Below are 22,240 nucleotides of genomic sequence, written 5' to 3'. Positions count from 1 at the left end.
CAGAGGCTGGATCTAGACACATCAAATAAGTTTCCGTTAAATGCACTGCAAACTTTGTATGGGAAATCGGGTTAGCAAAAATGGAACTACACAGCGCCATCTGGTGTCACAGCATTAGAATGCATAAACAACGCATATACTGTTATGCGCTTTTTCTTTGCCAATATAGCTGAGTCCAGAGTCTAGAACAGTGATGGCCAAACTTGGCCCTCCAGCTGTTTTGGGACTATAGTTCCCATCACCACTGGTCCTGTTAGCTAGGGATGATGGGAGTTGTAGTCCCAAAACAGCTGGAGGGCCAAGTTTGGCCATCACTGGTCTAGCAGCACAAAGAGCCATTATGAGGTCACAGGGGTTCCACAATGCCGTCAGCAGGCAGAGGTGCCCAGGGAGGCAGGTAAACAGGCAAGGAGAGTGTCGTGGGCCATGTGCACCTGTATCCATGAATAGCCCCCAGGCCTATGGCGCCGGGAGGCAGGGAATGAAGGTCACAGAGCCCAAAGGTCTTGTGTCTCAGCTCCTCGGGAGCTGGTTACGAGCCATCCGGTAAGTTATAATGCCAGAAACTCAGAGTCAACCTCTGAAACTGGGAGACAAAAAAAGGTACTTTTATTTTTACTCATTGTGCTATTAACTTATGGAACTCAGTGCTACAAGATGTGTTGGCGGCGGCTGGTGGCCACCATCTGCAACGGCTTCAAAAGGGAGTTAGAGATATTAATGGAAGATATGGCTTTGTCATAAGAGCACAAGGAAAGCCTGTTGGATCAGGCCAAGGGCCCATGTGGTCCAGCATCCCAGTCTCACACAGTGGCCAACTGGGAAGCCTGCAAGCAGATAGCCAGGGCGTTTGAGCCACCAACTTCAGATGCAATGTGCCTTCAACCACCAGTTACTGCTCTAATTACAGGACTCTTGAAAGCGTCGGGCTGGCGACTGTGGGTTACATACAGACCTTTGGTCCAAACTTGCAGGGCTCTTTTTATATTCCTATGCTGTCACCTCAAAACTTGCTCTCTGTCATCTAGCTTCTCTCATTCATGAATTGCTCCTACCAGCTTCCACATGGCTCCTTATCCCTGTCTCTGATGATCAGAGCTAACCAAATGTTTATGCCCCACAGAGAGACCATTGCAATCCTGTTGCAGTTTGCAGAAGATCAGACCCAATGGTTACTTCAAACGGCTGCCAGTTACCGTGTCCTGAAGGCCCTGTTCCCATATCTGGAATCCTTTGCAAGGTCAGAGCTTCTGCAGCGAAGAAAATGGGGGTGGGGGGGAAGGAGATGAAGAATCACAGCTGTGATTGTACGGCTGGTGTTCATATGGCAGGACACAAAGAGGAGACACTGAGCAAATCCTACGTCACTTTTGATACTGTTCTAAGAATTTCAGCTTAATTCTTTTAAAATAGGTAATGTGTTTCAGCAAAAAAACAGCAACACAGGAGGGCACAAAATAAGGAGTCTAGTATAAAGAAACTCAACTTCATGGCAGTTTCTTCGGTTCCTATCAAGGTACATGACAATTCAAAGTACAGAAAATAAATATGCAGTCGTACCTTGGATCTCGAACGCCTTGTCTCCTGAACAAATCAGCTCCCGAACGATCAAACCCCAGAAGTGAGCGTTCCAGTTTTCGAACGATTTTCAGAAGCCAAACGTCCGGCGCAACCTCCGTGGCTTCCAATTGGCTGCAGGAGCTTCTTGCAGCCAATCAGAAGCCGTGCTTTCGTTTCTGAACATTTAGGAAGTCCAACGGACTTCCAGAACGGATTCTGTTTGACTTCCAAGGTACGACAGTATAAGGAATTTTCAAACCTTACTGACTGAAATTTGGTTGTACATCTTATGATTTCTATTTTATATATCACAAAATCTCCTCCTGTGGATGCAGTTTGATTTGTGAACTTTAGAGGCAGAAGAAAGTTGTCAAGCACCTCCCACACAACATTACCATTTGAGAAAATATTTAAATGCCACAACATTTCAGTCTGGAGAATGGGCTAGCCAGTTTTCAAATTTGCATGATGTTTCAGTTCTTCATTTTGTACTACAGCTAAGTTCATCCTAAGGACCAGCAGATCACCTATAGACCTACAGAAATGAAGTCTAAAAAAATCTGACATGTTCCACTTTTCCTTTCCTGGTCTCAAGAAGCCAACACGTAAGTTCTGCTGAGCTCACGACAATCCCCAGCAAGAACCAAGAAGAGATAGCAGGCAGTAGCCAGAAAGATCCCACTAAGAACCACCGGGAGGAAGTTGGCACAGCATTTCCCTCCCGCTCCGCAAGAGAGAACACATCTCTGCCCTCTCAGTCCATCTACACCTTATTTGACAAAGATGGGCGGCTGGATGTCTTCCGCATGCGCAAGCTGGTCTACGAGAGAGGTAGCCACACAATCTACACTGTGGAGATATTGGTGGGGGCAGGGAGGAGGAAGCCTGTTTCTGGCATCCTTTAGCCCCAGGGGACACAGGTGGCGCTGTGGTCTAAACCACAGAGCCTCTTGGGCTTGCTGATCAGAAGGTCGGTGGTTCGAATCCCCGCGATGGGGTGAGCTCCCGTTGCTCGGTTCCTGCTCCTGCCAACCTAGCAGTTCAAAAGCACACCAAAAATGCAAGTAGATAAATAGGTACCACTCCGGCGGGAAGGTAAACGGCGTTTGCGTGTGCTGCTCTGGTTTCGCCAGAAGAGGCTTAGTCATGCTGGCCACATGACCCGGAAAAACTGCCTGCGGACAAACGCTGGCTCCCTCAGCCTGTAAAACGAGATGAGCACCACAACCCTAGAGTCGTTGTGACTGGACTTAACTGCCAGGGGTCCTTTACCTTTACCTTTTTAGCCCTGGGGTGAGGAACCTTTTTCAGCCCAAAACCACATTTCCTTCAAACACAGTGGAGAATTTTGGGAGGTCATTTGTGCACAGCACTGGGGTGGGGGGACCACAGAGAGAATGTGGTGAAAGGACACTAAATTCAGCTTTCCGGGTGCTTGATTAGTACTAAAGCCCTGGATTTTTGTGTGGGAAGTGGAGAAGAAAGAAGTTTTGAGCTGAAAAGCAGTAGCGGGGAGGGATGCTTAACCCTTTCCCCCAGCGACTTTTTTCTGTGCTGCCTGCAAAGCTGCATCCTCTCCCTTCTCGGGTTTAGACACATGTTTGCAAGATTAACCCCAACTCTGATTCCGCCCCACCACTACTGCAGTGCTATCCATCGGGCATCTCAACTGGATGGGGACCCATTTAAAACTGTGGTTTGGTGTTACTACACTGGGGGGTGGTGTCAATGTAGGGTGATGTGTGTCTTTTCTTAGGCACACATCCCAGTGAGAGAAAGATCACCTGGAAGTTTCTCTTTGGGGTGTACCCGGAGAAATCCACAACTGAAGAGAGGAAGGAGCTGGACCAGGAAATGTCCTCTCAGTACCGGTGGATGAAGCGGTCGTGGAAACAGCGCTTCCCCTGGGCTGCCGTAATGAGGGTTCATTCCGACTGTAAGTACAATTGGCTTTGTATCCTGCTACACCCCTCCCACTGGGTGGAGCAACAGGGCTCCACCTCTTAAAGGGACCACACCTGGCAAATGATGCGTTGTTTACTATTCACTTACTCCTATAGTGGAGCTTTCCTTGGCGATCCAGAGACATGACGAACAATGGAGGGAAGCTGAAACAGCCAGTCCTCCTACAGATATCTTTGATGAGGTGAGATATGAAATGGAAAATTACTTTCTTGAAGTGGATATTAATTAATGATGTTGAGGCGGGTAGGGTAATGAGCTGGTGAGCAAGGCGTAGTTTAACTCAGGCTCAGCAAAGCTTAGTCCTAAAATTTGTTTTCAGTGCATTCCTGTTTAGGGAAGCTTTTAATGTTTAACAGACCACTGTATTTTAATATTTTGTTGGAAGCCGCCCAGAGTGGCTAGGGAAACCCAGCCAGATGGGCGGGGTATAAATAATAATTTTTATATATGATGATGATGATGATGATGATGACACAACCCTGGGAAGACTGTTTCTTTTTTAAAAAAAAAAAAGTGTCATGCTTTAAGCACATGCAAGGTGAAGATTTTCCAGTTACCACAAAGTGACTCTTAACCAGCCAGAGGACACATAGAGTTAAGTGTTTCCCAAACTTAGGTCTCCAGCTGTTTTCAGACTACAATCCCCATCATCCTTAGCTAGCAAGGCCAGTGATGATGGGAACTGTAGTCAAAAAACAGCTGAAGACCCGAGTTTGAGAAACACTGAGTTAGAGGCTTCCACATCAGAGGACATTTCTTCCAAGTGGTGTTGAGGCCCAATGTCCCTCCCTCCCTCCTTTTTTTAAAAGGAAATTGTAATGACTTGGAAATCTCTGCCTTTTAACTCTCAACAAAGGGTGGTGTAAAAAAACACACAAAAAAACACTCCTTGCACATTCGAAGCCAGCACATCAGAGAAAAGACTTACCCCAAATCTTCTCCCAGACATTGTAATTCTTATATTTTTTGTGGAGAAAAATATTTAAACGCCTGGCTGCAGTTTGAAATGGTGCAGCCCAGCAATGGTTGCTACATGTGGTGTTCCCCATGCATGTTTTTAACTCTTAGGACCAAACCAGATGACAAGACAGTGTAAGATCCACAGAGTGGATATCCTGAAGTTTTTGTTAGCTAAAAGCAGCTGTAGGGAGAGGTGAACCACTTCAGAGCCATGACACTGGGGGAGGAGCGGAGGTGTGTGTGTTTTTGTCCCTTTACACTCTGTATGTTTCCCACATCTGAAAAATGGTGGCAGGTGGGAGTGGTAGTTAGATCAGGAAAACAACAGCAGAAGGAGGAATTAAGCCCCATCTTACCCCAGAATTCTAGTCCCAATCCACCCTCACCCTGCATGGCTGCTTTTCACTTTCAAGGAAATGGATCTTGACTCTTGAGAAGGGATTGATGGAAGGAAGAGAGCCATGTCAGGGATCTCCTGATGTCTTAATCCTCCTATTTTACAATGGTCATAGAGTATAGGGCTCCATCTTGAGAAGGTTTTCAAAAGCATCTACTGGCCACAGAATCCTGGACCAGGTTAGCTCTTGGCCTAATCCAGCACACAATTACTCCGTTCCCAGACATGGGGTGGAGCTGAGAACTCACGAAATATGCTTCCAAGCATCAGTGTGCTAACTAGCCCTTCCTTAATGTTAAGTTGTGGGCGAACATATCAGACGACCCAGCAATTCTTCAAGCAGCTCTTGTTTATTTACAGGCCAGAACAGAACTGAATTGAAGGGTTCAGTCAACCCGCTTATATAGAGCTCCAGTACAACGTAACTGTAACAATTTTCTAAAACTATCCAATCACTGAACGTCACTTTCGATCCCTTATTTGCATAACTATCTACAGTATCCCCCTGCTGGCCCAGGGTGAGAACTTCAGTACATAACACCTAACGTCTCCCACTCTAACGTCAATGCAATTCTGTCTTTCGTCAGCATAGCCTGCCCTTCTCGCACATTAACGAGCAACAGTTCCAAAAGGCGCTGCAAGACATTGATGCCGACGTACCCCAGACGGACAGACACCGGACATTCTTCCAGTGAGAAGTTGGCCCTCCCCAGCCGAGGCAAAACAAAAAGTTGGGACTTCCAGCAAATTTTGAAAATTCAGATTCTGAAAATTCAAAGGGTGGATTTCCTGAATGATGTACAGGCCTGGTGTAAACTGTGACCACCGCTTCCCCCACAAGCTGGAATCAGTTCGCCAGGTCCTGTTTTCACACATACACACATCCATTTTTGCAAACCCAGGCAGGCAGGAATCAAACCCACTGGAGGGTTGCCGCTCATACCTGGCAGTTTTCATTTAGTTTGGTAGGCATTGTGCAGGTCTGAAGTCAAATATTGTAATATCCCAACAGATTATACCCAAACATGGACAAGTCTGCCCTCTCCTTCAGGAAGAAGTGCACAGAACATTTCTTCCTGGGAATATTCGGCTTGTAACAGCAGAGGAAATTGACATATAGGACTTCTCCAAAACTCAGATCACATTACTAAGCTGTCAGCATTCGTCAAAAGCTGGAATCTGGGGGGGGGGAGATGGGGAACCCCACACCTCAAAATGAAAACTTTAGGCCAAGAAACATGTGATACAGAAGACGGGTGATCATATCTCCTTTTCATTATTCGTTTTAGCTTAAAAGCAGTTCTGATTTTTGCTCAGAGAGCAATGGCGCTAGTGGAAGGAGTGTTTAAACCTTTCCACTCCTGTGATGTTTTGCTGGTCTAAATCTACCATGACACTGCTGTTAGCACCAGTGGATGGGTGGGATTTAGATCAAGAAAGGAGGGCAGGGCAAAGGGTTAAGCATTCCCTAATCTAGCATCACTCCTCAAGGCAAAACTAGAATCCCCTCACACAGAGAGGTGTTTCGAAGGGTGTTTTTTTAAAAAAAAATATTATAATTTTAAGTTGAAAAATCCAATCAGAAATTGTCACTCCTGTGTTGGACCTGAGATAATTAGGTTTCAGGTTATCCCCATGCAGAACCTGCTACATCTACGTATATACCTTTTACACAAATTGCCCTGTACAAGCCAACTTGCCAATCCTTTTGTAGTACCTACTGTTAGATTCCTCCCTGCTTCTCATTATCACACATCCAGCCCTTTCCAGTTACATTCTTCTCCTGCCCTCTCTGGTCCTGAACATCTTCTTTTATAATTCCTGTACTACAGCAGAGCTTTGAGGCAGCTATTGGGGAATACTTTCTACCCTCCAAACCTCTATTGTTTATATACAGGTTTTAACGTAGCCTCCCCCAAAGAATGCTGGGGATTGTAGTTTGGTTAGTGTTGAGAATTCTCCCTTGGAAATCCCTATTCTCACTGCTACTGTCCACCAAGCCTCCTTGAAGAGCAGGAATAGTCGTTGACAGTGTCGATACATCCAGTAGTGTGGCAGGAGAGCTGAAAATAAGGCCAATATATTTCACCTCTGGTATCAGACAGTTTGGTCAGAACAAAGTATACACCTCCCGAATGAGCTCCCGTTGCTCAGTCCCTGCTCCTGCCAACCTAGCAACATCAAAGTGCAAGTAGATAAATAGGTACCGCTCCGGCGGGAAGGTAAACGGCGTTTCCGTGCGCTGCTCTGGTTTGCCAGAAGCAGCTTAGTCATGCTGGCCACATGACCCGGAAGCTGTACGACGGCTCCCTTGGCCTATAGAGCGAGATGAGCACCGCAACCCCAGAGTCAGTCACGACTGGACCTAACAGTCAGGGGTCCCTTTACCTTACTTCTCGTAAATGAGCCAACCGAACCGCTAGAGCAGGCATAGGCAAACTCAGCCCTCCAGATGTTTTGAGACTACAGTTCCCACCATCCCTGACCACTGGTCCTGTTAGCTAGAGATGATGGGAGTTGTAGTCCCAAAACATCTGGAGGGCCAAGTTTGCCTATGCCTGCGCTAGAGAGCTGTGAACATTGGTGTCCTGGGCTACCCATGTACTATCTGAAACCAAAGGGGCGCATTGGTTGCCAGATGTGATTTTCCCCCCTCAGCTCTCCTACACCACTATTGAATCGACTTTAATTCTAGGGCTCTGACTGGGAATATGTGAAGGAATAGCGGGGGGGGGCCTCCTCTGAGTATGTGCCAAGTGCCTTTCCCTTGCCCGTGGATAATCCCAGTTAATGGATCTAAGGAACTGGCCACTCAAAGCTGCCCCAGATGCTTTCACCTCTCTTTTTAGAACTAATTTGGGGTACACTCATGATCAGGGCCACCACCATAATACCTAGCGTGTGGATTTATTCTCTCTCTCTCTCCCCAGACGCGAAGGACTAGTGAATCTGCTTTACCTCCGGGAAATTCTCGTCACGTACGTGGCCTTCCACCAAGGTGAGAAAACTGCTGTACTCGACCCACTTCCAGGAATCTCACTTGATGGCATCAGATGTCTGCCTGCCAGCTTCCCTGCTCCATTCACCTCCACCCCTCTATCCATTCCTGACACTTTACAGGCCTGCCATTCATCATTTATATGGTGCTTTTAATTTGCCACGTCCTTTTCAACCCAAACTGTTTCTCAAAGAGGCGTAGGGCTTTTCTCAAGGCAGTTCAGGGGCGGAACAGACCTTCCCCTCAGGAGGTCTCTGCTAAACATCCCACAGCCAGCAGTGTAGACCGTGCTAGATATAGTGCGTACATTTTTGCACAATAAGGAATGTGGAAAACTCCCTAGACCCACTCTGTATGCATCACACTCACGTGTCTAAGCCCACATGTGTGTCCACCACTCATGAGTATTCATACACACGCTACCAGGGTTCTTTGGAGCGGGGGGGGGGGGAGCCAGGGCTGTTAAAATGGTGCATTAAATGTATGCCATGGATGTGACCTTAGCACCCTTGCTTTCTACAGAATCCCATCATGAAAATATAAAACCGCAGACCCAAAGATGACATCCAGACCAATCTTGCCAATCCTATACTTCTGTCATAGATCTAGCGTACCAGAGTCTGTGAAGTGTAGAAATTAATAAAGGGTAGTGGGTGGCGCTGTGGGTAAAACCTCAGCGCCTAGGACTTGCTGATTGCATGGTCGGCGGTTCGAATCCCCGCGGCGGGGTGAGCTCCCGTCGTTCGGTCCCAGCTCCTGCCCACCTAGCAGTTCGAAAGCACCCTTAAGTGCAAGTAGATAATTAGGTACCGCTTTATAGCGGGAAGGTAAACGGCATTTCCGTGTGCTGCTCTGGTGCCGGTTCGCCAGAGCAGCTTCGTCATGCTGGCCACGTGACCCGGAAGTGGCTGCAGACAGCGCTGGCTCCCGGCCTCTAGAGTGAGATGAGCGCACAACCCTAGAGTCTGTCAAGACTGGCCCATACGGGCAGGGGTACCTTTACCTTTACCTTAGTATTTAGACAATGGGACACGGGTGGCGCTGTGGGTTAAACCACAAAGCCTAGGACTTGCCGATCAGAAGATCGGTGGTTCGAATCCCCATGATGGGGTGAGCTCCCATTGTTCAGTCCCAGCTCCTGCCAACCTGGCAGTTCGATAGCACGTCAAAGTGCAAGTAGATAAATAGGTACCACTCCAGCGGGAAGGTAAACGGCGTTTCCATGCGCTGCTCTGGTTCACCAGAAGCGGCTTAGTCATGCTGGCCACATGACCTGGAAGCTGTACGCTGGCTCCCTCGGCCAGTAAAGCAAGATGAGCAAGATGTCACGACTGGACCTAACAGTCAAGGGTCCCTTTACCTTTATTTAGACAATATTTGGAATATGAAGGGAGAATACAAGCTGCAGAACTGTGCCACGCAATAAATTCCTGAGCTAGGCTTCTGCGAAACAGCTTGGCTGGGCTAGCTAAGTGCAGAGCCATGAAAAAAACAACAGGGAGCCAGGGACAAAACCATTAACTGTCGTTGGCAATGCAAAATGCTATCCTTCCCTCCTGCTCTGAGGAATGGACAGCGAAAGGAGATCTGGGAGGTAGCCAAGGTGGCAGGAGCATGTTGTCACAGGAAAAAGTGTCCTTTTTGAAATCTAAAGGTGCAGGAGGAAGTAGACAGGATTCCAGGCCACGAAGGGCAAAACCACCTTGGCAGGCTGGGACAGAGGCACGAGAGGGGCTGCAGGAAGCCTTGAACTCCATACCTGCTGGCTGGAGGAAGTTGCACCGAGAAACCAGGGGCCATGACTGACTGTTGCTTTGGACCCCAACTTGCTGAAGCTATGAGAGACACTCTTGGGGTAGAATGTTCTGCACCCCTCCATTGAAGGCTTTAGGTGTAAATATGTGTAAAATAAACCCCATTTCTTCATGACACTAGCCTCAATTTCCCCAACGGAAGCACAATAAGCTGGCATGTGCCTGGACCCCCTGGAATCTTGCTACCGCTCATCACAGGTTAGGGGTGGCTCACAACCTCTTTAACAATACATTCTTTCTCTGCTTTTAAAGCAATGCAAGAGTAAACAGGGTTGTTGCAGAGTAAAGGGATGCAAAGATGTAGTCAGCAATGGGTAACTGCAGTAGTGGGCTCAGATTGTGATCTTTGGGGATTCCAACTACGCAAGTATATCATCCCCACCCCCCACCCCCGTGAACAGTAGAGGAGCATGATCTTCTGGATTCATGATTCTGTGATATTTTGAGCTATTTATTATCCCTTTATTGCATGACACTTTGCACATGCCATGTTTCCCCCCTGAATGGCTGCAAGGTGGGCTGGCAATTCCGGGTGCCAACAGCACTTCTTCCTTTTTTTTTAAAAAAAAAAGATATTTATTAAAGCTTTTTTAAAATGTAACAATGAAAATGAAAAATAAAAAGAAACAAAATACAACATAAAAACAGTTAAAAAACAAATAATTTTCCATAACATATCTTCATTGCACTTATTTCCCCAGACCTCCTCATACCTCCCTTCTTTGTATTCCACTTCAATTTGTTAGTTCAGCAAATCCTTACCCATTTGTAAACCTTTTTTTTCGTATCTCCTAAAGCATTACAGCTGGAAACCCCTTAGTTTCTATCCAACATCCTTCTAACATTCATTAATTTTACAATATTTCTGTAAATAGTCTTTAAATTTCTTCCAGTCTTCTTTCACCATCTCTTCTCCCTGGTCTCGGATTCTGCCAGTCATTTCTGCCAATTCCATGTAGTCGATCACCTTTATCTGCCATTCTTCCAGAGTGGGTAAATCTTGTGTCTTCCAGTACTTTGCAATGAGTATTCTTGCTGCTGTCCAACAGCACTTCCTCCCATAGCTGTCAACTTCCAGATTTGAAAATAAGGGATCAGCAGCCTCACCTGTCCCGGGGACAGTCTACAGGATATCTAACAATCCAGGATAGCAGCAGGAAGCAGCGAGAAACAGCGCTAGAATAAGGGAATTTCCCGCAAAAAAAAGGAAGGTTGACAGCTATGCTTCGTCCCTACTGCTGGTTTCTTTCCTCCTCTGCAGACATTGGATATTGCCAGGGCATGAATGACTTTGCCAGCCGCTTTCTGGAGACCCTGGAAAATGAGACTGAAGCCTTCTGGTGCTTTGTGGGCTACATGAGACGTTCAGCGTGGAGTTTCACCACCATGGGTGTCCGCCGCAAGACACGTGAGAGAGCGGGGAGGGAGAGGGAGAAACACCTCCCCACAGCACCTGACGCAAACATACGTTATCCTCTCCAGGTTTAAGCACTAGGGAGGAATGGACTGTTCTGAAAATTTTCAGGGAATGTGGATTGTGGAAAGCGCCAACTGAATGCTGCCTGTGATGTCACTCCCAAAATTCCCATAATCATTTTGCAACTGCCCCCCCCTTTAAATGCCTTAGAATTAACATTATGAATTGGTAAACATACATGTGGCATAGGGGAAAGAGGCACCACCATTGTTCACCCCGTGTTCCATTTGCTAGAATGCAGCTCTGCCATGCAAATTGCAAAATTAGGAAAAAACCTCGCTCACACCGTGCGTGAAGAACCTAGCTGTGGCCTCTCTACGTATTTTAACTGTCTTCAGCCAGGGAAAAAGAAATATGGGAGTGGGCAGTGAACCAAGCAGTGGAAAGGGACTTTGGGAGAGAGGAGGCAGTGGTGTAGCGTGGGTTGCTGGCATCCCGGGCAGGCAAGCTGAAGCCGACAATGGAGCAACCCCCCAGCAAAGCCAAGCAGGACCATGCTGCACCGCCTGCCTGCCTGCACAGGGTGAGGCTGCCCGGCTGACGTGGCCCTTGGCGGACGAATCATCCTGACGCCTGCAAAGAGGAGAGAGCCGGGCTAGGCTATGCTGAGGTTGCCCCTTGCCCGCCTCCCTCCATTAGTGCCTGCTCACCATGGGCCTAGGCTGCTCCCACCGCCAACAGGGAGAGGGAAGCATATGCACCCCCAATGCACCCAGGGCAACTGCCCCTCTCACCCCCCCCAATGCTATGCCACTGAGAGGAGGTATATGGTCTCCTGGCTTCTACTTGCTGGTCCATGTGTATTCGGTCAGGCATAGGCAAACTCAGCCCTCAAGATATTTTGGGACTACAATTCCCATTATCTCTAGCTAACAGGACCAGTTGTCAGGGATGATGGGAAATGTAGTCCCAAAACATCTGGAGGGCCAAAGTTGCCTATGCCTGTATTAGGTCTTAGATTGAAGGAGAGAGGGTATTGATAGGCAGAGCTGTGTGCAATTAAAAAGAAAAACCTGCGCTAAGAAAAGCTAAATTCTACAACCTGAATAAAGCCAAAGGGCATACATTTGCTAAAGAATCTACTTTGTTCAGCTTTTGCAAGTCATGGGGAAGAAAAAGAAGCTCCACTCCCCACCCCAGCAAAGTCCACCGGCCTTGGACATTTTACCATGCATTACTCATGATGTGCATGTAATGTTTCCTCCAGGTGAGAACACCTCTTTTGACATGTTGGCAACCTTTGCAAATCAGTCCCAGCTCCTGCCAACCTGGATCTTTGTCACCACCTATCCCAGTTTTGTCCCTCTCCAGAGAGCAGTTTGTTGAGGGCAAAGATGGCATGGGGACATGGAGTTGGTTGGTTGGTTGGTTGGTTGGTTGGTTGGTTGAGTGCATGATGTGAGGCATTCTTTTGGCGCTGTGGGTTAAACCACAGAGCCTAGGGCTTGCCAGTCAGAAGGTCGGCGGTTCGAATCCCCGCGACAGGGTGAGCTCCCGTTGCTCGGTCCCTGCTCCTGCCAACCTAGCAGTTCGAAAGCACGTCAAAGTGCAAGTAGATAAATAGATACCGCTCCAGCGGGAAGGTAAACAGTGTTTCCGTGCGCTGCTCTGGTTTGCCAGAAGCGGCTTAGTCATGCTGGCCACATGACCCAGAAGCTGTACACCAGCTCCCTCGGCCAGTAAAGCGAGATGAGCGCTGCAACCCCAGAGTCGTCCACAACTGGACCTAACAGTCAGGGGTCCCTTTACCTTTACCTTTCTCCTGCCTGCACAGAAATCTGTGAGGAGCTTCTGAAACATGTGGACCCAGAACTGCATGACCACATCGAGAGCGTGTCCAGTGACAAGCTACTCTTTTGCTTCAGGTAAAAAAACCAACCCACCTCCCTACAAACCCGGGACAAGGAGGAGGGAGCAAACTGCAGAGATCCCCACAGAACGGATGGCTCTCAGCCAGCATGCAGAGGTGACCAAATTCTGCAACAAGAGCTTGATTTTGTGACCTGCATAAATCATACAAATTAAGCCCATCCTGAATAATTGATTATGCAGACACAAGTTTTGCATAATCAGCATCTATGTCTCTAAGATATGGAAGCTAGCACCCATGCAAAGACCTCTTTAAAATACAAAGCTTTATCTGTGTGTTTCTTTCCTTATATACTATACTAGGCCTTCCACTCTTGCTGTCAACTTGTCCAATATGTGCTTCTTAATTTCTAGCTCTGATTACTGGGGCTGGTGGAAAAAAAACATGCTGTTCATGCTCAGAGACATCGTACATTAAACGGGACAAAGTGTTCCAAGGGTGCTAGTGCTGAAACCCCAGGAGAGTGGTCTGCGTCAGATTTGACCCAGGCCAAGGAAGGACCTAGAAATGGGCTAGAGGGGTCTGTAAAGAAGTGGGCTTTTGCCAGTGTAAAATGAAAGGCTAAGACCGTCAGTTTTCCTTATCCATCACCTCTTGGAACCCTCTATGTCAGGGGAAGAAACCTAAGGCCCAGGGGCCGGATGCGGTCCAATCGCCTTCTCAATCCAACCCACGGACGATCTAGGAATCAGTGTTTTTACATGAGTAGAATGTGTGCTTTTATTTAAAATGCATCTCTGGGTTATTTGTGGGGCCTGCCTGGTGTTTTTACATGGGTAGAATGTGTGCTTTTATATATATTAATATATATAAATATATATAAATGCATCTCTGGGTTATTTGTGGGGCATAGGAATTCATTCATTCCCCCCCAAAAAAAAATATAGTCCAGCCCCCCATAAGGTCTGAGGGACGATGGTCCGGCCCATGGCTGAAAAAGGTTGCTGACCCCTGCTCTATATGCCTCTATGTCAGGTGGCTGCTGCTACTTTTCCAGAAGGACCTAGACCACTCTGATGCTGTGAGGGTCCTAGAGATCAGCGCCTTGGAATCTGAGAGGATGAATTTTGGAGCCTGGATCTGGCTGACTCGTAGGGAAGGTGAGCCCTGTGCTCTTGGGAAGCAGGTCCCTGGAGGCACAGCAGTAGCATAAACTGTGATTCCTCCACCTGGGGACAAGAATGGTGCACTTCATTCTGCCATGTGAGCATTCGGCTGCCTCCTTTCACTGTGCATTTATACCAGGCCAGAAATGTCTTAGGGCAGTGGCGTAGCATGGGGGGTGCAGGGGGGGCGGCCACACCGGGCACAACATCTGGGGGTTAGGGTTAGGGGGCGCAAATCCACAGGCTAGGGGGCGCAAATTACTTGCCTTACCCCGGGTGCTGACAACCCATGCTACGCCACTGTCTTAGGGAGAAGGAAAAGGTGTTTCTGGGATCTTCTTCTTCTTTGGTGATCGCTCGTAGCAGAGTAAGATTGTCTTCCATAAACACGGTTTTAACAATGAGTCCATAAGTGACTGTGGAGGCCAATTCTGAATCCACACATCCTTCCACAGTGGGGACATTTCTTTCCGGATGGGAGTTCATCACAGTGTGGATTTGCCAATTTCCTCTTAGCACGTTTCTGGGATAAACTATTACAAAGCAGGGAAGTAGGTTTCAGCATACAATTTAAAGGCAGCAGGTGGTCAGTTAATTAATGTTTATTTATTTTTGCAAGCCACCAACTCACTCAAAATAAAAAAGTGATGATCTGCAGTTTTTATTTCTACAATTGTCACCATTTTGGCACCATTTTTATTTTCTTGCCTCAGATTGCCTTGGCAAGGGACATGCATCCTTCAGTACAATTTCAGTGGCAACATTAGAAAATGATCCAAATGGGAGTCAAATTCTAAGAGGGAGTCAAATTATAAGGTGCTACGAAATTTTGAATCTGCGTGAATCTTTGCTTCAGCTCTAATGGGAGAGCAGGGAGTTGCTGGTTTCCTCAGAGGGGACTTTATCAAGGAAAAGCCCCTTTACGCAACCTTGCTCCACAACTCATCCCCACCCCCAGGTCTCCCATCACTGAGTTCCCCTGGTGCCTCACTCCCAAACAACTCCCTGAATTGGTTTAGGTTCACAATCCAAAAGAAGTCTTGGAGAAAGCATACAATATTCTCTGCCAATAGGTGAGGAGTCTCTGCCAGGCCCTTTCACATCTGTAGATCGGGAGGAAATCACGTTTGAAGTGCTGCTTTGCATTGCTGTCCTGATCAAGAACAGGAGGAAGCTGCTGCAATACCAGGACGTCAGTGACTTTTACCTGTTTGCACAGAGGTAAGCAACACAGCTACCTATGAAGTGGAGCTTTAAAGTTCTGGAGATGCATGTTGTACTAGTTAAGGGCAGTAGAGGCTGGTGTGCCCATTATGACTGGCTAGGGAGACAGACACTAGGTGGGGCCAGAGCCAGGAAACGAATTCTGCTTATCTCCAGCTGAAGCAAAGAAAAAGCAGGCAGTGCTCCTCTGTCCCGTTCCTTCCTGGGTCTTTTCCTCACCTGCTGGGCAGCACACTTGGAGACCTTGGAGACACAGTAGGGACAGACAATAGAAAGAAACTGGTCTTTTATGCCACTTCAGCTGGAGATGTGAAAGGCAATGCCAGATGTCTGAGGCAAGAGATGACAACTTTGATATTGTCTACACAGATGCTTCTCTGCTGCTGCATCTGCCTGGCCTTTAAGTGTAAGGACTTAAGAAGAATATGGCTAGATCAGATCACAGGTTCATCTAGGCTAGCAACAGGGTCCAGCCAAATGCTTCACTGCTAAAGAATTGACCGCTTAGCTAGCTGGGTCATCATCCTGACCCAGCACTCCTGCGCTTCCAAAAGAGGAGTCCAAGTGTGGTTCCCAGCAAGTCGTGTGATATGAGTTTGCTATCAAACGTGGGTAGCTGGGCTGATGATTTTGCTACTCTTGGCACAGGTTGCAGGGGAGACTTCAGCTGAACACACTGCATGGAGAAGAGCGGCGGTAATGAGTGACCTCTTGAGAGCAGGGATCTAAAGAGGACTACAAAGAACACCCCACCCCCCATGGACTTGAGTGGTCCCTGCAGGAAGAAATGAGATCACCATCTCTTTGGAAGCCAATCTCCAATGAAGCTATAAGCAATATCAACCTAGAATTTTGTCACAGCCTCTTAATAAGCAAACATAGAAACTAGGACACCTTCTCCACCTCAGACCTAAATATCCTACAATATTAGTTTCTGCCCATTTCAAACGAGATGTGGCTCCCACTCAAGGGATGCTGTGAGTTGCAGTTCTGTTTAAAGTTGTCGGGCTTTCTAACCAAAGGCACATGTACACTACAGACTTAAAACTGATTTAACAGTCATTCCAGCTCCTCAGGACACACAGGGAACTACCGCTCTGTCTGTAGGAATCTCTCAGTACCTTCACCAAAATTACAGCTCCCAGGATTCTTCGAGAGAAAGCCAGGACAGTTAAAACCGCAATAAAACCAATATACAGGTTTGTAGTGTAGATTTGCCCTAAAACTTATCGGCACATTCACAAAACAAATGGCAATTACCAGTGTTCATTACCAACGAAAAACACCCAGGGCTAACCATTTTGCATGATGAACCAAGGAAAATGAGGAACGGTTTGGAGAGCAAAATTGTGCCTTGAACCCAGAGAGATGACAGACACACTGATATTTCTGCAAAATGTCTCTTTTGAGGCTGTGGCTGTTTGCGGGGAGGGGATTCAGGGACCGTACAGATGCTTAGAATTCTAAAGTCTAAATACCGAAAACTTTTCATAGATAGGGAGTGGAATGTTCCCCTCTTCCTCTTCCCTCACTTTTTCCCATTATCCATCATAAACTCCATAATCTAGAAGGTAGTTTTACTGCTCTACGCCTCGGCAGTTGTTGGGCCTGAAAGCACTTATATTCGCTTGATTTCCTTAAACCAGGAGTGAGAAACGTTTGGCCCTCCAGATGTTGCGGAACTACAACTACCAATCCCAGTAAGCATGGGCAGATGGCCAGCAATGATGGGAGTTGTAGTTCAGCAACATCTAGAGGACCAAAGATTTTCTACCCCTGCCTTATACCATTATAACCCCTGGACTGGAGAGGGATGCAGAGAAAAACCCAACAGAAATTGTTTTAAAAGATTTGGGGCACGTGGTCTGTGGGGAGAGACACGAGAACTGGAATGTTTCAGAGTTCATTTTACAGTGAACAGGAAGAGAAATATATGGAGTATCAGCAAAAGCAATGGCTTTTTCAGAAAGAAATGTCCCCCCCCCCATTCATTCCTGGCCTAAACAAACAGCTCAGAATCTGGTATTCTGTGCCTGCACTTTACTGCTGTGGGTCAGGGAATCTGCTGGCTGAATGTTTTTCTCATATTAAAAAGCAAAACCTCCATGCACATAGAAGAGTCCTGTTAGAGAAGGATGCCCCCCCCCCAATACACTCACACTGGAAGGTCATTCAAGCCTGCAATCCCCAACCTGTAGTCTCAAGTGGTTTATTGTCCATAAAGAGCTTTATCATGTGATCTGCTGTTTGTCTAGCCTGGACATGAGCCCCAGTGATGGGGGAGGGGATCTGTAGTCCATTCTCACCTTTGGCCAGATTTCATAATGGGCATATAACAGTGCACAATGGGGTAGAAGAATATACACAGAGAAAGACAACGGGTTTTTTTTTAAGAATGCTTTGGAAGCAAATTCATTCCGTACAAAGAGACTTAAATGCAAGCGAAACCAGGCAACAGAAAGGGAGAGCTGGGAGATGGTTCAAAGTCTGTTCAGAACAGGCTACGGCAGAAAGGAAATAGCAAGAACTGAGAAAGAAATATTGCATAAGCGTCGTTGGGGAACATGGTGCCAACCTGGTGCAATGACAGCAACACCCAGGCCCGTCTTACGCATAGAGGCTAGTGGCGCGGGGTGCCGGGCAGTGGCGAAGCGTAGGGGGTGCAGGGGGGGCCGGCCGCACCGGGCGCAACATCTGGGGGTTAGGGTTAGGGGGTGCAAATCCACGGGTTAGGGGGCGCAAATTACTTGCCTTGCCCCGGGTGCTGACAACCCACGCTACGCCACTGGCGCCGGGGCACCAAATTCTGGAGGGCGCCAGGCGAGAGTCTGGGGAACACCGAATGAGCGCGCTGAGTGAGCAAGGGTGCGTGCGCCGCTCCGGCCGAGCATCGGCTCGGTTTTTTCCCTTTTAGCCTGCAGGCACCAAATTCTGCGGGGTGCCAGAAGGCTAAAAGGGGGGAAACCGAACCGCTCACTCGCTCAGTGTGCTGCCTGCCATGCCCACCGCGGCACGAAGCAGCCAGCTGAGCTGGGAAGTGCTGCGTCCAGCCTCCGTCTCTTCCCCGCCAGAGGAGCTGCCCTCCAGCTGCTGCCTGCCTCCTCCAGCCCTAAAAAAGGTCGACAACTCTGGAAAGGGAGAGGGATTTTTGCACTGCGGCGCCGGATATGCTTAAGACGGCCCTGGCAATACCCACCAGAAGCATCTCAGCAATGCTGCATGGACAGCCGCCCTGATCTCCCCAGCAACACTGCAATGACATCAACTGCTCCTACCCCAGCACAGCAGCAACAGCCCCATTGCATTTAATTCCCTGTAACGTTTGGAGCCACACACACACACAAAGAAACTCCTCACTGATGTTACAGCACCGGGCGATTTATTCCAGCCCCAGAGATCCGGCTTCTCTCGTGATCCAGGGTCTGCCCTGGTTACAGGGCAGGAGAGGGAAGCAGTGGGACCCCACCCCCTCCCGTTCCTCCCTCCCACGCCAAGAAAGCATTAGTTACTGAGCGCACAGCAGAGGCAGGGGGAAATAACAAACGGCTTCATGCCACCCGTTTCCCCCTTTAATGCTGCTTTATTGCAGCAGCGAGTTCAGGCGCAGGTGACGGCGCCATAAACCGCGGCTCGGGTGCTGGCAGAGAAGCCATTTATTAAAGAGAGTGAAGGCAAAGAAAACATTAAGAAGGGCAAGGAGATTACGGGCAGAGAACTTTCTCACAAGGATGCAACATGCCGTAAAAAGCTGGCCGAGACTCCTTCCTGTAGAGCTTGGCATTGTGAACCACCACAGACCATCTGGTCACTTTTGCTCCCCCTCCACTGACTGCTTGAAGCCCCAGACACGTCAAGAAACCACCTTCTTTCCCCTTTGTGCTGTCGCAGGCACCAAGATCACTCAAAGAGGTGACTCTCTGGACAGCACACCCCCCACCCCGTTCCCTAGGCTGCCTGTCACAGGAATAGAAAGAGCCCTGCTAAATCAGGTCGTGTGATCAGGGGGTTGCCTCCAGACTCAGGATTTTGAAGACGGATTCAAGGGCATATCAGATTTTTAAGTTTGCACATTTAAAGTGGGTTAAAGTACTCTGTTGGCCTACCGCAACAATTCGACAGTATACAGTTTGGAAATGAATGGCCAAATACATAAGAAAGTGTGGGGTGCACGCACCATTAACAGGAAGCTGTATAGACACCCTGCAAGCAAATCAGGACGAATGCCCATTGTCATGCAACCGCCCCATAAACAAATGAGAACAAATAATACATACATACATACATACATACATACATACTTTTATTATTTATACCCTGCCCATCTGGCTAGGTTTCCCCAGTCACTCTGGGCGGCTCCCCAAAAAACACTAAAAACAGAATAAAACTTCCCTAAACAGGGCAGCCTGTTTATAGGGCTGCCAGATATAGCCTAACTACCAGCTATATAAACAGTGTACAAGCAAATCAGGATGAATGCTGAACAGGCCCTCCATAGGCACCCTGATCAAGCATCCTGTTCCCACACGGGCCAAACTAGGTGCCCTGGGGAGCTCAAAAAGTCTGAGCCTGACTATTATCTAGATTAATGATGCAACTTGGGATGCGGGTGGCACTGTGGGTTAAACCACAGAGCCTAGGGCTTTCCGATCAGAAGGTTGGCGGTTCGAATCCCCGCGACGGGGTGAGCTCCCATTGCTCGGTCCCAGCTCCTGCCAACCTAGCAGTTCAAAAGAACGTCAAAGTGCAAGTAGATAAATAGGTACTGCTCCGGCGGGAAGGTAAATGCCATTTCCGTTCGCTGCTCTGGTTCGCCAGAAGCGGCTTAGTCATGCTGGCCACGTGACCCAGAAGCTGTACGCCGGCTCCCTCGGCCAATAAAGCGAGATGAGCGCTGCAACCCCAAAGTCGGTCACGACTGGACCTAATGGTCAGGGGTCCCTTTACCTTTTAATGATGCAACGTACCTCTTTGGGCTGACAGTCAAAAACCAAGGTAAAGTTAATGTGGAGTGTTTGTAATGTTAACTGGGTATTTTCCACTTCTTTTTTACTGCAAGTTGCTTTATGTTCTAACTTTTTACACACCAGCACAGGAAGCTGTGTTACACTGAGTCAGACAATTGCTAAGCTCAGTATTGCTTATCCAGGCCTGGCAGGGCCAGCTCAAAACATTTTGATGCCCAAGGCAAGGAGCAACATGGCTCATTCTACATGCAGAAGCCAACCAGAGTGGAGGTTGAAGCTTAGCTTGCCCTGGTGATGAGACACCATCCTCCAGCACCCCCGAGGGCAGCCAGTAGGGTAGCTTAGAAGGCAAGGCTACTTGGGACACACAGCTCTGTCCTTCCAACACCCCACTGCCTCTCCAGGCCTCCCAGAATCAGCCGTCTCACGCAGCCAGCCCCACTGGCCTAGAGAAAGTCTCTTGGGGTTAGAGCCTTTTTAGCTCTGCTAGTGGGAGATTTCAGAATCTCAGCGCCGTGGGTTCGAGCCCTACCTAGGGCAAGAGATTCCTGCATTGCAGGGGGTTGGACTAGATGACCCTCAAGGTCCCTTCCAACGCTACAATTCTGTGATTCTAATATTATAAATAAGGACGTGGGTGGCGCTGTGGGTTAAACCACAGAGCCTAGGACTTGCCGATCTGAAGGTCAGCGATTCGAATCCCCGCAACGGGGTGAGCTCCCGTTGCTCGGTCCCAGCTCCTGCCAACCTAGCAGTTCGAAAGAACGTCAAAGTGCAAGTAGATAAATAGGTACCACTCCAGCGGGAAGGTAAACGGCATTTCCGTGTGCTGCTCTGGTTCGCCAGAAGCGGCTTAGTCATGCTGGCCACATGACCCAGAAGCTGTACACCAGCTCCCTCGGCCAATAAAGCGAGATGAGCACCGCAACCCCAGAGTCGGCCACGACTGGACCTAATGGTCAGGGGTCCCTTTACCTTTAATATTATAAATCCAAAGGTGCCTGTGGTTGAACCTGAGCTCTTATACATGCAAAGCACGAGCTCTATCACTGAACGTCCTCCTCCCGTTACCTCCAGCAAGCCTTTGGGAAGAAGGTGGGATAGAAATCAAATGAAACTAGTAAATCACAACATTCGAGAGGACTTGCTTCACACATCAAACGACAATGTCTTTCGCATCTTTCCTTTCCCCTCCTTCCTTTACATACAGGTGCGCCAGGGTGTGTGTGCTGGCGTACAACCTTCAAAGGGACATACGTTTTATTAATTTTATTTATAACCTGCTCTGCATTCTTCAAGTGAATCCCAGAGGCTACATTAAAAACATGATAAAACAATATGTCATTTAAATACAATTAAATTAAAAAAAACCACCCACACAATATAACAACACTATAATTACATCAGCCAAGCAAGAAGTAGCACCACATTAAGGGATGGGGTGAACACCTCACATCTCCCCCTGATGTAGAAACGCCCATAAGCACACCCAAGGCTTTTTTCAGTTGAAAAAAACAGGTGTAAGACAACAAGGGAGGCGTTCATGGAGAGCTCTGGCACGTCTTTTTCTAGAAAAATAGCACTGAGCACACCCCAAGCGAGGATGCCGCTACTCAGAACACCCTCTCACCAGCCACCACATGCTCAAAGAGCAGAGACACTGTGAGAAAGGCATCCCCGATGACCTCAAAAGTCTGGACTGGTGTGGAAGGGAGAAGACGGTGCTTCAGGTATCTGGCCCCAATGTTCAGGGCATCTACGAAGGGTCAAGATATCCAGGGCCTTTATGTCAAAATTATATCCAGCTCGGTAGCATATTGCCCGCTGTTGCTGAGCTTCCAACACTGGTATTATATCTTGACGGTGAGCTGCCTCCACCACTCTGAAGTAACTGCAGCTTGCAAA

At 48.1% G+C, this 22,240-nt stretch overlaps 2 protein-coding genes across 2 annotated transcripts in view; one reads left to right on the top strand and one right to left on the bottom strand.

The window, feature by feature from the left end:
• The window catches only part of SMUG1 (single-strand-selective monofunctional uracil-DNA glycosylase 1), a 212,714-nt gene that overhangs the window by 148,682 nt on the left and 41,792 nt on the right, over nt 1–22,240 (bottom strand). The window lies entirely within an intron of this gene.
• Nucleotides 357–16,221, top strand: LOC309526465 (uncharacterized protein). Its single transcript, XM_082212590.1, has 12 exons — nt 357–546; nt 1,124–1,240; nt 2,156–2,391; nt 3,317–3,496; nt 3,621–3,706; nt 5,470–5,573; nt 7,813–7,880; nt 10,956–11,102; nt 12,946–13,036; nt 14,017–14,141; nt 15,221–15,368; nt 16,020–16,221. Exons 1-12 carry the CDS (start codon nt 443–445, stop codon nt 16,069–16,071), a joined length of 1,458 nt encoding a protein of 485 aa, XP_082068716.1. The 5' UTR covers nt 357–442; the 3' UTR covers nt 16,072–16,221.

The sequence above is a fragment of the Podarcis vaucheri genome, assembly GCF_965113315.1.
Source record: "Podarcis vaucheri genome assembly, chromosome: 2".
In the NCBI taxonomy this organism is placed as follows: Eukaryota; Metazoa; Chordata; class Lepidosauria; order Squamata; family Lacertidae; genus Podarcis; species Podarcis vaucheri.
The sequence above is the reverse complement of the archived record's forward strand: the minus strand, read 5'-3'. Positions and strand labels throughout refer to the sequence as shown.

Bases quoted from the DNA above. Each gene is read 5' to 3' on its own strand.
- LOC309526465 (XM_082212590.1), top strand. From the start codon at position 443: ATGAATAGCCCCCAGGCCTATGGCGCCGGGAGGCAGGGAATGAAGGTC. The intron at 3,497-3,620 runs GTAAGTACAATT...TTACTCCTATAG, and splicing joins AATGAGGGTTCATTCCGACT to TGGAGCTTTCCTTGGCGATC. The intron at 11,103-12,945 runs GTGAGAGAGCGG...CTGCCTGCACAG, and splicing joins GGGTGTCCGCCGCAAGACAC to AAATCTGTGAGGAGCTTCTG.